Source organism: Melospiza georgiana, chromosome Z (genome assembly GCF_028018845.1).
Source record: "Melospiza georgiana isolate bMelGeo1 chromosome Z, bMelGeo1.pri, whole genome shotgun sequence".
In the NCBI taxonomy this organism is placed as follows: Eukaryota; Metazoa; Chordata; class Aves; order Passeriformes; family Passerellidae; genus Melospiza; species Melospiza georgiana.
Genome location: NC_080465.1, coordinates 49,304,861 through 49,321,199, shown reverse-complemented (window position 1 = coordinate 49,321,199; position 16,339 = coordinate 49,304,861). Strand labels below are relative to the sequence as shown.

Sequence of the window (16,339 nt, the reverse complement as noted above, 5' to 3'; positions counted from 1 at the left end):
GAGAAGTTCTAATAGCAGAAAATGCCTTACATTTCATTGAATAATTGGTTAGCTGAGACTTAGTATAGGTCTTAGAAGATGAGTGCTCACTTCTCAACAGAGAATTTTTTGTCATTTAGTGTGGACTGATTTGGTTTGTTTCCCACTGTGGGTAAATAGCTTAACTTCCCAGGCTTACCAGAGATTTCAGTAGGTAAATGGAGCTGACTTTTTTACTATTATTATAAAATCAGTTTTAAACCTTCCTCTTAGAATTCTTAGGCAAGTCAACTTGTGAAGTAGTATGTTCATATATCATTGTTCCGAGGCATTTATGTAAATTAAACAATGTCTTTAAAACAGTTGCATCTGTTTAAACCAGCAAGGTGTAATTCCTCTTCTCCTGGCCCCCCACCCAGATTGCTATGGATATTAAAGTAGCAAAGCGAGAATTGAAGAAAGCCAGAACTGTCCTGCAGATGGATGAACTCAAATGCCGCAAGCGTGTTTTGAGAAGACTGGGGTTTGCCACGTCTTCAGATGTTATTGAGATGAAAGGACGGGTTGCTTGTGAAATCAGCAGGTAACTGGCTTCTGTGCAAGCTGTTCATTGTCGTGTATATACACATTATTGTCCTTGCTAAAATTAGTACATTATGTTTATATTTTAAAGTTTTGAGAAAATTAGAAAAGGATTCTTTAGAGACTCTGTTCTGTGTAAAAAATGTAATATGCTGATTCAAGCAGCATAAGTAAAGTAGCAACTTAAGGACAAAATACAATAGGTTTTAAAATTAAAATGTAGACATGAAAATGGCAAAACAATAGGCTTTTTGTGCCTGACTTGCGTAATAGCATGTGTTTTCATGTAATTTTGTACATTGCATGAGGGGAAGGTCTTGATTTCTGTGGTTGACATTGGACCAGGATTGTTGGTACAATCACTCAGAAATGAGTGTAGCAATGATTGTCAGCAGTTACCAAGTCACTGACAGGTTTGCAATAGAGCGAAATTGCTTCCATAGGAATCTCTGAAGTGATGCATTTTACTGTAATACATTTATCAGGTACATATATATTGGAAAAGGTGAAAAAAATCATGAATCAGACTTTAATATCTTACAGTGTAACTCAGATTTTGATAGGATTTTGTATTTTTAAAAGTCATAGTGACTGCTGTACTCCTTGTCTTACAGGTAAGTTTATTTGATAGCTAATTGTCTTGCAAAATCTGATACCAAGTAGGGAAGCTGAATCTGAGTTTTATCTACTTCCTGACTGTCTGGAACGGTTTGAGTTACACATCTCTCTTTTTAAAAAATCATACGTTGTTTTTCTCCCATCCTATGCATTTTTTTGATTACCCCAAAAATAGAGGTGTTTTATCCAAATAAGTATGTTTGCAGTTTGTATATGCATCATGTAGTTACTTCTATAATTCATGATTAAGTCTTTATTCCTCAAGTAAATTGAAGCAAGTTTGTTCCTTTCTTCAGTATTTTGGAAATATCCAATTGAATTTTTTCTAAGCAGCAACAGTACTGGTTTTAGTCCTTTTCTGAAATTACCTAACTCCCTGGTTCTTTCTGATCCCTTGATATTCTGTCTGAGAGAAACTGACTAACTCAGCTGTTCATACTAACTCATATGATCTGTCTGGAGAGTTTTATTGTAGTCCAGTAAGTGCTTTTAGTTTATTTAAAATACTGTTGCAGTCTCTTAATCATTAGCATTCTCCTTAAGAGGCTAGTACACTTGTTTGTGTGTATGTGTATTTTGTGTTCTAACAGCAAAATTAAGATGCTGGTTTTTTAATCCATATCCAGTTGCTTCAGAAAACAGATTATTAGTTCTTCATTTAAAAATTACATATCAGTAAGTCCTTCCCTAAGCTTCATTCTTTTTATTTTAGTGCTGATGAACTACTCCTGACGGAAATGATGTTCAATGGTCTCTTCAATGATTTGTCTGCAGAGCAGGCAACTGCACTACTCAGCTGTTTCGTGTTTCAAGAGAATGTGAGTTACTTCTTCAGTTCAAGAACTCTAGACATTCCTGTCTTCTAACAATACTGTTTTTAATTCAATTGCAGAAATTGGTCATAATAGTATGAGCCATTGCACATTTTTGATTGCTTTCTAAGATGTTTGACATGAACTCCTGTTGAACTTGGCGAAAACATTTCAGCTTCAATGCTAAAGTCTCTTTCCTCAAGAGACACTCCAAAGGTTTTGTTAAATTGCAGTCTTCCTCCTGCAATGAAGCAGTATCATTAGATTGTCAGCATGTGCTGCTATTAATACACACATACCCCTCCATATAACTGAAAATGTAGAATGATCATCTCAGGAAGATGCTCAGCAATAACTGCACCCTGCACTCTGGGATGAGCATATATTTAATCCTCAGACATGTCTGTGTTATGTTACATGGTCAGTACCCTTGACTGTTGATTGAAATGGCAGTACCTTGATGCCCAGAAGGCTGTTAAAATCAGACCATATGTTTTTAAAAGCATGGGCATTTAATACCAGATGTTACTGTTTTCCACCTGCAAGATGTATAAAAGGGTAGTATCACCCCAGAAAAGTAGTAAAAATAAACTTCCATATGAAACACTTTTGCAAGTAGGTAGCAAGATGTAACACTCAGGTTGATTCTAAATATGGAAAAACCAGTGGCAGCAGATGCTAATGCATTCAATTTGTTTTTAGAAGGGAAACCAAGGTAAGCCATTGTTAATTAGAATATTGGGATTCACTCAACAATAGTACTTGAGTCTAAACAGTTAGGGCATAAAGATAATCCTGTATTTTGAAAAGCCATATTTTTATATATTGCCACTGATGCTTAAGTCATTAAAAACATTTTGTATTCTTAAAGCTTGTAATTGTCGAAGTAGTTAATAGCAGTTCATTTGTAAGTTGAAAACTATGATACAGCGAAATAGAGGGAATTTTGGAAGTATCCAGAAAGCAGGTGCCGCATTTCATAATGTTGGTATACTGCACAGAAAGATTTTGTTTTCTGGTCTAGTTTGAGGAACAAACATTCAGGGAATTCAGTAATTTAATATTTGGCACTCAATATGTTTGAGAATTTATTGGAATAATGTAGAGTGGCAGTATCATGCATTGAACTTCTGCTTTTACATTTAATTTGATATAGAGCAAATGTATGGGAGCACTTGAGATTGTTTATTATCTTCTTTTTCAGTCCAGTGAAATGCCAAAACTGACTGAACAGTTGGCAGGACCACTTCGGCAAATGCAGGTAATTAGAAATCTGAGCTCAAGGTTAATGTTAACACGAGCAAAGCTCATAAGTAACGTATAATAAGTGTGAAGACCTAATTTTGCACCATCAGTGAATTCAGCTGGCACTGCATGTGATTTTGCAATGTGTAATTAATAATACGTTATATGGTGTGCAAGAAATCTTTATGCTAATTTAGAACATGCCTCTAAAAGTTTTATAAGCTTGCTTGCTGCTTGTAGATTCTTAGTGTAGGCAGACTTCATGTAAAGAGTGGTTTACTTTCTGATTATGAGTAATTTCACACTAAAAAGAAAACTTCATCCTGTAATGCAGTATCTAATAATGTGCATGTCTTTTTGTTACTTAAATTCTTTACTCTGGTTAAGTATAATATAAATACAAAATATTTTATTTTAAAGGAGTGTGCAAAAAGAATCGCCAAAGTGTCAGCAGAAGCAAAACTGGAAACTGATGAAGAAAATTACTTGAATTCTTTCAGACCCAACCTAATGGATGTTGTGTATACATGGGCAAATGGAGCTAACTTTGCTCACATCTGCAAAATGACAGATGTCTTTGAAGGTATGCTAATCAATTGTTCTTTAGAAGGTATGAGTTGATAATTCCACAAGAGGGAGTGGTAATACTGAATAACCTTATCATAAACTCAGATGTATTCAAGCATCTGTATGGCTAAAATCAAGTGGGGAAAAATTCTTTACTATATATTTAAATTTATACTTACATGCTGATGATGATTTAGAATCTAGATTCCCTTTTTAAAGGGATATCTCTGTATTCTAAAAACTTTCTATAAAACTCAGAAATTCTAAGCATTACAACAAAAGGTAATGCTTACTTTTTCTAGTTAAAGGGAAAAACAACATGTTCCAAATGCTTGTCATCAGGAAGTACAGGTCTTGCATTTGTCCTCATTATAGTTAAGTTTTTTTTTCTTTGGTATAACCAGTTCTTCCTGCTGACTTAATGATGACAGAAGTGAAAAGTGGTAACCAAGTCTCTCTTTTGAATAGTTTTGCACAGAAGTGCAATCGAGATAGTTGCAAAGCCTAGATATAACGTGTCAGGTGGATTAATTTGGTTCCTAGAGGTTGTCAAACAAGAACAGTCAACACTAAAGGTCAGGCCAGAATGAAAAACCAGCCTGTTGGAAGTTGTGAAGAGCAGGGTGGATGCACCACTCTTAGGAGTCTTCCTTTTTGAAGTTGTTAGTGTCACTGTTGCCTCCCTCAAATGCTGTTTTCTTCTTCACAAAGGTTTGCAGATTCCCTTATAACAAGGGAATTCATGCACATAATTTATGCATGTAATCCAATGCATAGACCCAGGAATTTTCTGAAGAAAGTTGCTTTTGAGCAGTACAAATCCTGGCAGTCTTTGCTCTGCAGTCAGCAGATTCCTCCTATTTCAATGAGTATCTGAGCCTTCCATTTGCTATGGAAGCACCCTAAGTATGTGGAACATTGAAGCAGCTGGCTTATGTTTTACATTGACACTTTAATGTTCAGAATACACTGGGCAGTAACGTTTTCCATTTACCATATTTGTACTAAGACAGTCAGCTTTGTTCTACTCAATAGTGCCAGCTTCCTCAAAATGAGATCTTAGTGGCCTGTTTTGAGGTCATCTCTTTTAACAGGGGTTAATGCATGATTCTTCCCTTAACTTTCAGTAGGCTGGTTTTCTGTGCTTTCTGTCCCTATCCAAAATGAAGGGAAGCACTTCAGGCATCGATTGTTGGTTAAGTAACTGTAGTGATTTAAAAGAAAATCAGAATACAAAATAAGCCCAAGTGTTCCAAGAACAAGTGTGTTTGCCACAAAGTGGAGTAGCATTGATTTGCTTATGAAAATACCTTGTCTTTAAGCTGAAATATGTGGTGGGAAGAAATAAAAATAAGAGCAGCTTTTAAAAGCCGTTAGGGAGGAACTCTAAACAGAGTTAAATGTCTTATTTGTTAACTGCAGACCAGCTCCTGCTTTATGGAAGTATAAACAATAATTCATTTTAAAACTGCAGTTTTCTTGAACATAAAACTCTGCGTGCAGCAAGCCCAGCTACGCTGCCTGTAACGAGTACTCCCTGGAACGGCTGTTGCGGTTGGCCTTGTAAATGGAGACGAGCAGGATCTTTGACAGCTGAGCCAGGGCTGCCCCAGTGCAGCACTGCCATGCTCGGGGCAGCTGCCCTCAGGTCGCTTGTGTTGCTGTGTGCTCTGTGCTCAGTAGCCTATGGGTGGGCTTTTCCATCTCCTGTCATTGCAACAGGTTTTACAAACTGCTGCTCTTACACAAACTGTTCTCACTGTAGAAACTGTCATGGCCTAGTGAGCCCCTGTGAATGCTTTTTAGAAGAGAAGCATTAACTTTATCATGTCCCACTTGCCCAGGAGCTATGAACAATGCACTTTTCATACTGTCTTTTTTTTCCCCCCAAATATTATATCTTAAGGGGTAGTAAAAAGGTTGTAGAAACCAAACCCCCTCCAGTGAGCAGAGACTCAGATCTTCCCCTAGATTTGGTTGCTCAGAGCCCCATCCAACATGACCTTGAATGTTTACATGTATTGAAAGGTCACAATAAGGTCTCCCTGGAGCCTTCTCTTCTCTAGGCTGAACAACCCCAACTCTCTCAGCCTGTCCTCAAAGGAGACCTGTTCCATCTCTGATCATCCTGGTGGCCCTCCTCTGGACTCGCTCCAACAGGTTGATGTCCTTCCTGTGCTGGGGACCCCAGAGCTGGATGCAGCACTGCAGGTGGGGTCTCACGAGAGCAGAGAGGCAGAATCACCTCTCTTGCCCTGCTGGCCACACTGCTTTGGATATAATTGGCTTTCTGGGCTGCAGGTGCACATTGATGGGTCATATAGCCTGTCATCCAGCAGCACCCCCAAGTCCCTCTCAGTAGGGCTGCTCTCAAGCCCTTCATCCCATATTTACCCATTAACAGTTATTTTGCCTACAGTAATTTTGACTGTTGGAGATGCTGCTGGAGGAGATGACCAAACAGGATGCTGTTTGCTTGTGGCCAGAAGAGCAGAAGCATTTAGAGTTGTTTTGTGAAATTTGTAGCAGTGACTTGGGCTGAGCTGTGAGGAAAGTTCAAAAAGGAGATAAATGCATAATAAATCACAAGTGGGTGTTGGTTGCAGTGTAGGAGCTGTGGCAAGATGCTTATGTGTGTCATTGTAACCATGCAATGGCTTGGTAGAGTGGTCCATGGACTCTTGAGTAGCTCAGGATTGGTAAGATAGATCACTTACTGTTTTACTGCCTTTGCCAAGAAAAGAACTAAGGCTTATAAAAAACAATCCCAAAATAAACCTGTGGTAGTTCTTGAAGCAGCTAAGTTGTGAATCTCCTACTGGTCTATGCTTTTTGAGGAAGTCTTAACAAGTTATTGAAAGAAAAAGTCGGCTAGGAATTACTCAACAGCCCAGAAAGTAGTGTGATTAAATATTAGTTAGAGAATGTAAAGACAGTAGAAAGGACAAGCATTTGGAAACAGATTCAAGCAAATGTCTCACAAAGAAATTTACTGTGCAAACAGAAACTAAGTTTAAGACATTTGGCTTCTAGATAAATTGAACAGGGTTGTAGAAGGAACAATTACTTAGAGCAATTCAGGACCAGTTACATGATGAGGCACAACGTTGTCCCTTGCTCTTTCATACAGGTAGCATAATTCGTTGCATGAGGCGGCTAGAAGAACTGCTTCGGCAGATGTGCCAGGCTGCAAAAGCCATTGGGAACACAGAACTGGAAAATAAGTTTGCAGAGGGTATGTACTTCACTTTCACAGTACATTAAGCAATTTTAGAAGGAAAAGTGATGGGGCAAGGGGCTGCACAGATTGTGAGGACTGAAGGTGAATAGTTTTGAAACCTTCTCATGTTGACATCGTGGCTAAATAGCACCATTGCTGTTGTATTTCCAGATAACATCCTTATTACAAAGTTTGATTTAAAGGGTGGCTAAAAATAGATGCACAATGACTTCCATTTAATAACCTGTAACATGCTTATAACTGTACTTAAGTGGTTGTTACAGTTAAGACTCTTCAATATTAATATTTTTTTTCTTCTTAATAGGGATTACAAAAATCAAGAGAGATATTGTGTTTGCTGCAAGCCTTTACCTGTAACAGCAAATGTCTTCCAGAAACTAAACTGACATGATGGAACAAATTCATCAGTGTCACATGTGGCTTCCATATCAAGTAATTCCTTTTAATGGTGTTTTAAACCACAGTTGATTCAACAAGGCATGTACAAACAGCAGTGTATGTAATATAACTTGTTACAGTTTTCAATAAAAATTTACAATTATAATAGCTTTCTTTTAAGCAAGAGCTTGAACCAACAGAAATTTAAAGTTTAGATGTACAATAACTGTGGTAGATGTTACTATATACAGGCAAAGTGAGCATCCAAGAGCAGCAGCAGTCCCTTAAAGGCAATTACTTATATTACAGAGTTAGACTTGTGAAATTGTTTTCATTCAGAGCAATATAGTTGATATGGGTCATTCTTCATGGTTGATGATTGCTGCCAAAGTGATTTCCATTTGTTGGAGTCTCATGTAGGGTTGTATGGGAATCTTCTTTTGGTTGAAATGTACATCCTCTCACTTTGAAGAAGTCTGACACATAGACAACCTAAGTGAACAAATTAGTGTTAAGCGTTAATCAGTGTTAAATTATTCTTGCACTCACAAGTCTTTGAAACAAGGGTTCTGCAGCAGGCAAATTCTATGATTGGAACTAATAAAAAGCTTAATGAGTTTAAAACATTAAAAAATGGCAGGGAAGTCTTGTACAAGATTCAGACATCTGTTCTTTCAATAGCTTTTCACCTTGCCATTGACCATTTAGTCACTGATGGTTTAAGCCAAATTCAAGGCTTGTGCTGACTGACTGTCTTACCAGGCACTGCTTCATTACAACAGCCATGGTTTGAACAGCTCTAAATGAAGGAGCAAAATGTGCTTTTGGAGGGCCCACAATGCAAGTTTAGTTAAATTTTTTTTTCTGTAATTTAGGTGGAAAAGAACAGGAGACATGGTGCTTTAGCTGGACCCAGCACTTGTAAGGCCAGCTCTACCTATGTAGTTCCTTCCTGCAGTCTTTTAAACATACCACCTCACTTCTTCACAGCTAGGAGACATCTCCCTCACTACAAGACAGGTGGTTGATCCAGTTCTGCAGCTTGCTGTCTTCCAGTGCTCAATTCACCAAGTCCCATAGCAGATGTGCTGGGCACAGTGCTACCTGGAGTGCAATAAGTGAGAGCCTCACATGATCCTTTCCCTTACTGTATTGTGTCTTCCCCTCCCACTGCAACCCCGAGAACTGCAGAACACTTGAATGTCCATGGCAGAAGAAACAATCTCCCACCACACTGGCAGCTGGCTGATGATCCAGCACACTGCTTTAGCCACAGACCAGGGGAGTTTCAGCTTCCACTTAATGCCAGATTCCCTCAGTTCAATTTAGTGATGATCTGTTTGCAGTTGCTGTGCTGCTATGCTCTAACCTCAGCTTGCTGGTTTTGGAGAGGAACTCATCAGTTCTTTCAGATAAGAGTCTGAGGGTGGTGGTTGGTGCTAGTGTATATTTTTAAAAATAATTTCCTGACCTTTCAACTCTACTCTCTGTAATGCTACTTTCTACTCTTTCTTGTATTACCAAGCACCTTCTGAATCATCCAACATCCTTGACTAAACTTGTTTTCCTAATAAAAGTGTCCTCACCTCTCTGATGTTTCTTACTCTCTGTACTGTTTCTTAGAAAAAGGGGTAGGATTATGCCAACATGTTGCCATTTAGTAACAGCTAATGCAGCCTGTATGATTTCCCAGAGCTGCTCCAAGATTTGATTATTGATTGCAACTAGTAAACAGCTTTGTCTTGAGCCCTTCTGACTGAGAAAGCTGACAAAGCATTTATTTTGGAGGTTGTTCTTCCCAGCTGAGCCTCAGTTCTTGATAACTGAATCTGTCAGTAAGACCTCATTTCATTCCCATTGATCCAAAATTATCTATGGATGAATTAGCCATTGCATTCTGGTGATACCCAGTACAACTGCTGTTACTCAGACAACTGGGCCTGCTGTGACAAGTTTAGGCAAGTGTCTGTTTCCTGGGATAACTTTATACTCATCAGTACAGCTGAGCTTCACATGTTTGTTCCTTGTTGTGAACACATTTTTAGTACTAGGAATGCACACAGAAATGGTGCAGAAAGGCTTTAGTTTCCCATCAGACTGAAAAAAACACTGTAAGGTGGCAAAGGCAGACACTTTGGTGCTGTACTCATTCAAGGCCTTTTCCCCTGTTTACTGTATAAAACTTACTTTATATTATGTTCTCTGCTATTGTACTTGGGATTTCAAATGTGGCTAGAAGCAAAACGCTTGATTTATACAGAGAGGCCTTGGTTTGCAGTTACCATTTCCATCTTAGTTATTTGAAAAGCTCTTGAGCAGAGGCTATGTCATGTTGTCCAATGGCTAAAACTACAATTTGTCTCACTCCCCAAAGTACTACTGCTACAACCAGTTCAAGGAGTTGTTTCCCTGTTTCAGCAATTTCTGAAGCGTTAGAAATACAGGTTTGCTTTCCTGTGAACACAGCCTGCAATTCTAAGGTGCTGTTCATAAAAGCAGCATTCACACCCACCCACCCCCTCAGGAATTACTTACAATGAGCACAGCTACCACTGCACCCTGGATAAGTCCTGTTAAAACATCACTCCAGTGATGCTTGTAGTCAGAAACACGTGACAGACCCACATAGATAGATGCAGCAATAAGACCAAACTGTAAAGTAGGACGTACAAGTCTTGCCCAGTCTCCTTTCATTCTTGCCTGAAGATAAAGCTGAAAGAAAAAGAGAAATTAGTTACAAAATGCAGAAAGCACAGATGCAGTAAAATTGTGTTGGGTCTTTTCAAAGAGTTGATTGAAATTTTACTGAAGTAACATTCACAGCTGTTCTAGGTGCTATAGTTGTACTTTTAAGGCTGCCAAGGCAGGGTTTGATAGTTTTGGACTTTAATTTATATATAACACCATCATATTGTTCCATTTGTACCAATATGACAAATGAGTATTTTGAGGATAAAGGTCCTGGTAATACTAGAGCCACCTAAGGCTTAAAAAGAATCCAGTGGAAGTCAAACCAGTATTTTACTCCTGCATGAACTACATGTAAGCCTTATACACAAAATAGTTTATATTTACTATTCATAGAGCTGACAAGTTTTTAAACTTCATTCTCAATTCCAGTCACCTTTAGTATTACCAGCTTTTAGCACAGCATTGCAGCTGTAGCTAAGTATCAGGACTAACTTGATGTAATGATAGCATTTCTCAGTTGTCACTGGTATATTTCACTGAGCTGTGTTCCTCACCCTTTTCAGCTTCCTATTAACCATACTAACACTCTGGTGGATATTTCAAGTTCCCATGTATTTTCCTTCCCTTCAGGTCTGCTTTTGTTGTGTATATCTGCGTTTTTTATGTATTATCTAAATTTTTCAGTATTATTTCCTATCTAATCTAATCCAAGACCCCAGCTCTGTTTCTTCTGTGGTCTGTCTAGGATCTGTCTGTCTACATCTGTCTAGTTCTCTAGTTTCTCCAAATACATTCTGTAAACATAATTGAATTTATTCTGAAACTTAATCCTATCACCAAAGAAAGCACCACAGTTACTGCATTCACTGACAAAACAATACATTTGGAAGTTATATTTAACATTTCAAGTATATCTTCACAGAGACACTTAGAAACTTCAGGCCAAGGACAAAACCTCAGCTGACAGACTTGAGTAATGTAGAAACCAACACACAAGCATCAGGCACCAAGGCAGCACCGGTGCCTGACGGTAAAACCCTCCACTGCCAACTTCAAAAGCCATGGCTAACCTTGAGAAGCAGTACATTTACCATGTAAATACAGGCACAGAGAAGACACTGTAGATGCAGAGGTGATACTTTCCAAAGTTAAACATTTGGGGAATGTTTCTCTTAGTAACTTACATCATAATTTTGGCATGCTGACATTTTCAGCTATAAATGGAGCATCAAAAACATCAACCCTATCCATAAACAGTTTTCTTTAATAGCAAGGTCAGGGTAGAATCAGCCTCTAAAGAAGCTACATCTAAGACTAAACTGAAATAAATTTTTCCCCTTCAAATTGGTGGGCACTGCATATTTCTGTGGGCCTCAAACTCACCACTAGGGAAAATACAGTTTAGCCACTTCAGAAATTATCTGTCACACCAAGTTCTTTTAACAAAAGGTGTTTTAATGGACTTACTGTGATACTACTTCTGGATTTACCAACAGTAGACCAGAACACTACAAAGTGCCTGGTGGAGCAGAGGAAGGTCCCAGGAGCATATGCTGGTAGCCTGAAGAGCTGGCTGATGATTTAATACTGGCTGTACTTCACTCTTTCCCTATTCCCACTAAATTTTCCTGAAGGCAGTTAAAATACCTTGCTGCAATGAAGTTTTTTTCCATATAAACATTTTTGGAAGTTTGCAAAGGGTGTATAGCTGTAGTAGGAAAAAAAAAGGGTTATGCAACCTTTTTGCAGATATGTGAGAAAATAGGTTTACCTATGAACACAAGAAGAAAATGGGGCAAGGCATGCAAATGCCAGCTTGGAAGGATGCCAGCTCAGTGCACTGAATGACCAATAAAGCAATCTTTGGCCTTAGGCAAATTCTTTCTGCTTGAGAAAGCATCAGACAAGAAATTTGGATTTGACATCTACATGAAAGCTTGATTTCTGTACTTTTAGAGTAATCTCCCATCATGAAGATCTGGAGCTGTTCTGTCAGCTGCAGACCATAAGCGGTTGGCTACAGACTTCACAAATTCTGGGTGATTCTTCACACCATCAGCTCCTCTATCTGTACAGGAAACAGCCAAAGGTCTTCTTGCACCTTCTATAGCAAATAGATTCACAGTGTTTTAAAACTAGCTGTGAGAAGGGTGAGAAATGATACCACAGATCAGTCTTAGGCTGACTGGTCAATGCTGTGTTTAATTTCAGAAATAGCTGTCATTCTGGTTACAGTTGGGTTTGGGGGGTTTTTTTTTGTTAAGTTGAAAATAATTGCTTATTAACCAGCTGCTGCCACGTTATTTTTAAGCAGGTAGTTTCAAACTGATACTGCTTTTAACAGGCTCTGAGTTGTGCTACCCTGCCAAGCTTCTTCCCACTACTGTGACTTGCTCTTAGAAAAACAACAGCAACAAGTCTGGCTGCAACACGCATCAGGGCCACGCAGGAAAATACAGCAGCCAAGGAGAGGAGGAACTTTTGCAGATGATTCATTAAATGTAAATCAAGGTTAACACTGGAAATATTCAAAATTTTCCTTTATATAGTATTAGCCCTTATGTAGAATTAAATGCACAGTATGGAGATGTCCTAGCTCCATGCTGCATTAACTCTTGCTACTATTTTTACCCTGTTGACTAACAGAGTGCAATGGCTTCATGCTATTGACAGAACCTCCTCCTTTATGGCATACATTTCAGGTTCCTTTGCTCCTCTTTGTCACAGAATAGCCTCAGAGAAAGAAAGCAGAAGCAAATCCCTGTCTCTCCACCCAAGCCTCTTTTCTAGAAAGGAGTAAGTATATAAGAAAAACTTGTGATCTATAGAAGCCACAGGAACTTTAGGAAATTTCATCTGGGAATACTAATGAAATGCCTCCTACCAGCATTTCTCATATTGCAGAGAACAAATTTGTGAGCCTATGAACACAGCAGAAGCATCCCAAACTGCTCTGGTAGTGACCCACTCCTGTCAGCATTTTGACCATGCCAGCCTCCCTCCACACTGTTCTGAGCATTCTGATCCTTCACCAGTTGTCTTTTATCTATGCTCCATTGCTCTCCATTTCCCCATCCTGCTGCTTCTTGTGTTTGCTTCGTTCATTCCTTTTAAAAGTGCAAAGAGATTTCACAAGACTTCTTTTTAATGGGATTAAATAATCTTGAGGGTTTTTTTCCCTACTAGTTTACTCCATAATGAAAATATGTCCTCTGCCACACACGTCCTGAACGAAATTTCTTCTTAATCTATGGTCTAGTACTTCATTTCTAAAAATACAGACAAGCAATGAAGAGAAACTCACAGCTACTTTGTGGCTTCTTGCAAGAAGCCACAATCATGAATGGAAGGGTCTCTGCAACTGGAGAATTATTTGCTACTCCACATTTCTAGCATGGCTTTTGAGCATTTGCTCTTTCAGCAGAGCAGTATTAATTTACATAAACACATGCCTACTTAATTTGGAAGTACAGTGACTTGTGTTTCCTACATGGGCTTCGGGAGGTGTATCCATGTGGCTTCACAAGGAAGCTTCCTAACAGCTAATATAATACTTCTTCAGTTTAAGGCCACAAAATTCTTTTAAATCTACCAAAACCTATTCAGTTCACCAACCAAGATCATATTTCAGATATTTAGTTTCAATATCTAATACTCCTTGGTTATTTTCATTCAATACCTTCTCCTATTTTTTTCCAAAACCCAATTATACAGAAATTCTGCACTGCAAAATAAATTTGCCTGTTAAGGTATGGGAAATCCTCCTTCACTTGTTCAAGAATGGATGTCAAAAGGAAGAAATCTGGAGAGGAGAGGGATTGTGGTGGTGTTCCCCCACCAAGTAATGGTACTACTTGTACCAATTAATTTGTTCTGATACTTTTCAAAAATAGATTTTCTCCTGATACCAAAAGACCCCAGTAATTTTATTTCCTATAGGGGTCTTGTCCTAAATAACAGGAGCAAGGCAAACCTTCCCTTTAGATATTTACCTATTTTCACTCTTATTTCCATCTCTCAAACCATAAGGGAATCACTGCATCATTAACTTAAGAGCAGAACAGTGAGGGAACAGTTTCCAAGATAGAAAACTCCCCTGTGACATAGAGAAATGAAAACACTTCTCAGTTTGTCCAAGTGCAAGTAAGACTCTGGAGACAAAACAAAGCTGGAGAAAATCAGTTCTCATGAAATAAATCCCTACTTTGAGAGATCTTTGTAGTTGATAGAAGTTTAGAAGTGAGCAAGTAAATGGAATGTACTTTACTTAGCTTAACATTTACTATTAGTCATGTCTGTCTTTGGTTTATGGTATCTGCCTGAGCAGTACAGAAGAGCCCTATGGCATTACTGTCCAGGAGGCACAAAATACTCCTGTGGTTGCAGTCACTATTTGGATCCATTACTGGCTACTGTTAGGAAAGCTCATACTTCAAAGCAGGTCTGCTGACCCAAACAGTCCCAAGAGCCACAAACCATAGGGATTCTTCCCAAACCAAGAAGCTCTGATTTAGGAATGCTTAAGCACACTCAAGTCCACAAGTATATGGTTTGCTTTGGGACTTCAGAGGTGGAGGGAGTAGATATGGAGCTACTGTGTATAGGTGGTTTTGTTAATGAGGCAGGGGTGGAAGGAAGCGAAAGCACAGGAAGCACCAGTGTTTTGAAGCCTTCGCAAAAACAGCCTTTGCACTAATATGAAAAGATGGGGCAAAATTTTTCAGAAGGCCTGGGATTAGGCACTAACAGCTGAGAATCCAGGCACATTTGTAAAATAGGAAAATTTCATTTTTATATATATCCTAAGGACATCCTTACAGGAGACAATACCCCCTTGCCTAAGACTGCAAAGTCTTCCATTAGGAAGCTGGGAAGATGCACAGAGTGCCAGAGTAACTATTCACTCTCCAACTCCATCAGTAAATGCACACTGTAGCCTTTCGTGGAGGAGAGGGCAGTGCAGTAGTCACACTACAACACACTTGCACCAGACAGTTTGCATCTGAGCATCTTTGATAACAGCCCATATTAAAATATGATCCTCCAAGAGAAAAGACAAGCTGAGACATTCAGGATAGATTCCTGCATAATGTTATAAAGCAACTGAAACCAAACATTTAGACAGATACACAGGGATATGTGATACAGGTAAGTGATCTGCCATCCCTGTTATAGTCCTGTTCAGCAATCCAGACACCTCTTCCCTGCTCAGACTTAAGGAGAGAAACAGCAGAGAGAAAGGCTCCCTTCAGAGATTTTCAAAGCTTTCTCCTACATCTATAAATGTTTGCAGAATAGCTCTTGCCTTTCTGCTTGTTATGGGAAACTTGAGAGATGCCTTCATATAAAAGCTAGTTTGTATAAATGCTGTTACTCAAATAGTTTTGTATAAGAATTATTAATCATATTTAAGCTAGTACAAACTCTGGAATTCAAGGAAATATAAGAAATCCAGTAAACAGTTTAAAAATTGCAGTTCTGAGCACAAAAGAACCACAATATGTGTGTCATATACAATCTTACACTTATGCAAATATTACAAATTAAAGTGCAACACTTTGTTTTGTACCTGGAAGCACTGTATCTATGAATAAACACAGAGCTATAGGCATCAGCCAACAAGACATATTTCTGCAAACCAGAAATATGGATAATGTCTCTCCCATCTACTTTTAACCACAGCAGGCTCACATCCAAACAGAAAACTGTATTCTAAAAGGAATACAGAGCCACAGAAGAATTCATGAGTCACTCATATTTATGACCCTGCCCAATCTGCATTATTATATGTATTTTGTTTTATTTTAATTGGGCAGAAAATAAAGAAAGAAGCAACAGTTCAGAATTAGTTCTTCCCCTTCCAGTGAGGGAAAAAGATACAGGTCTGCAGTGCCTTCAGCGTGGTGGTATGCCTGAGCTGCTGTTCAAAGGGGTGGTATATCCCTATTACTCTGACCATATCTGTCTTCCCTGTGTCAGCTCTAATGTTTGAACAGCCCTACAGGGAACTGATCTATGGGAGAGCTGAGCTGGGGGGAAATGGCTGAACTACCAAGAAAAGGCAGAATATGTACCAGTCTGGGCTCTTTAAGATAGCTGCATTCTGCTGCCAAAGGCAACTGATGTGCAAAAGCTGCCTCCTAAGCAATGGGCATAAATTCCTGTTACTAGTAACAGCTCAGCTTTCAATTCAATATCAACACTGTAATCAAATCTGTTCTAAACA

At 38.7% G+C, this 16,339-nt stretch overlaps 2 protein-coding genes across 4 annotated transcripts in view; one reads left to right on the top strand and one right to left on the bottom strand.

Moving 5' to 3' along the window:
* MTREX (Mtr4 exosome RNA helicase) overlaps positions 1 to 7,583 on the top strand; it is a 42,000-nt gene extending 34,417 nt beyond the window's left edge. Inside the window, exons 22-27 of one of the 2 annotated variants that reach the window (XR_009115890.1) lie at positions 399 to 562; positions 1,892 to 1,997; positions 3,196 to 3,252; positions 3,657 to 3,819; positions 5,870 to 6,014; positions 6,934 to 7,014. Coding sequence is in view for 1 of the 2 variants with exons in the window: in XM_058043423.1 (XP_057899406.1) it covers positions 399 to 562; positions 1,892 to 1,997; positions 3,196 to 3,252; positions 3,657 to 3,819; positions 6,934 to 7,038; positions 7,349 to 7,401 (648 nt within the window). In the remaining variant the exon portion in view is untranslated. Of the gene's footprint in view, positions 1 to 398; positions 563 to 1,891; positions 1,998 to 3,195; positions 3,253 to 3,656; positions 3,820 to 5,869; positions 6,015 to 6,933; positions 7,039 to 7,348 lie in introns of those variants that run through there. The other variant, XM_058043423.1, reaches the window with a different exon arrangement.
* The window catches only part of PLPP1 (phospholipid phosphatase 1), a 61,534-nt gene continuing 52,660 nt past the window's right edge, over positions 7,466 to 16,339 (bottom strand). For both annotated transcript variants that reach the window (XM_058043424.1, XM_058043425.1), the window contains exons 5-6: positions 9,958 to 10,134; positions 7,466 to 7,914 (exon numbers count right to left, since the gene is read on the bottom strand). In XM_058043424.1, the coding sequence (XP_057899407.1) occupies positions 7,789 to 7,914; positions 9,958 to 10,134 (303 nt within the window). In that variant the 3' untranslated portion in view covers positions 7,466 to 7,788. The remainder of the gene's footprint in view (positions 7,915 to 9,957; positions 10,135 to 16,339) is intronic.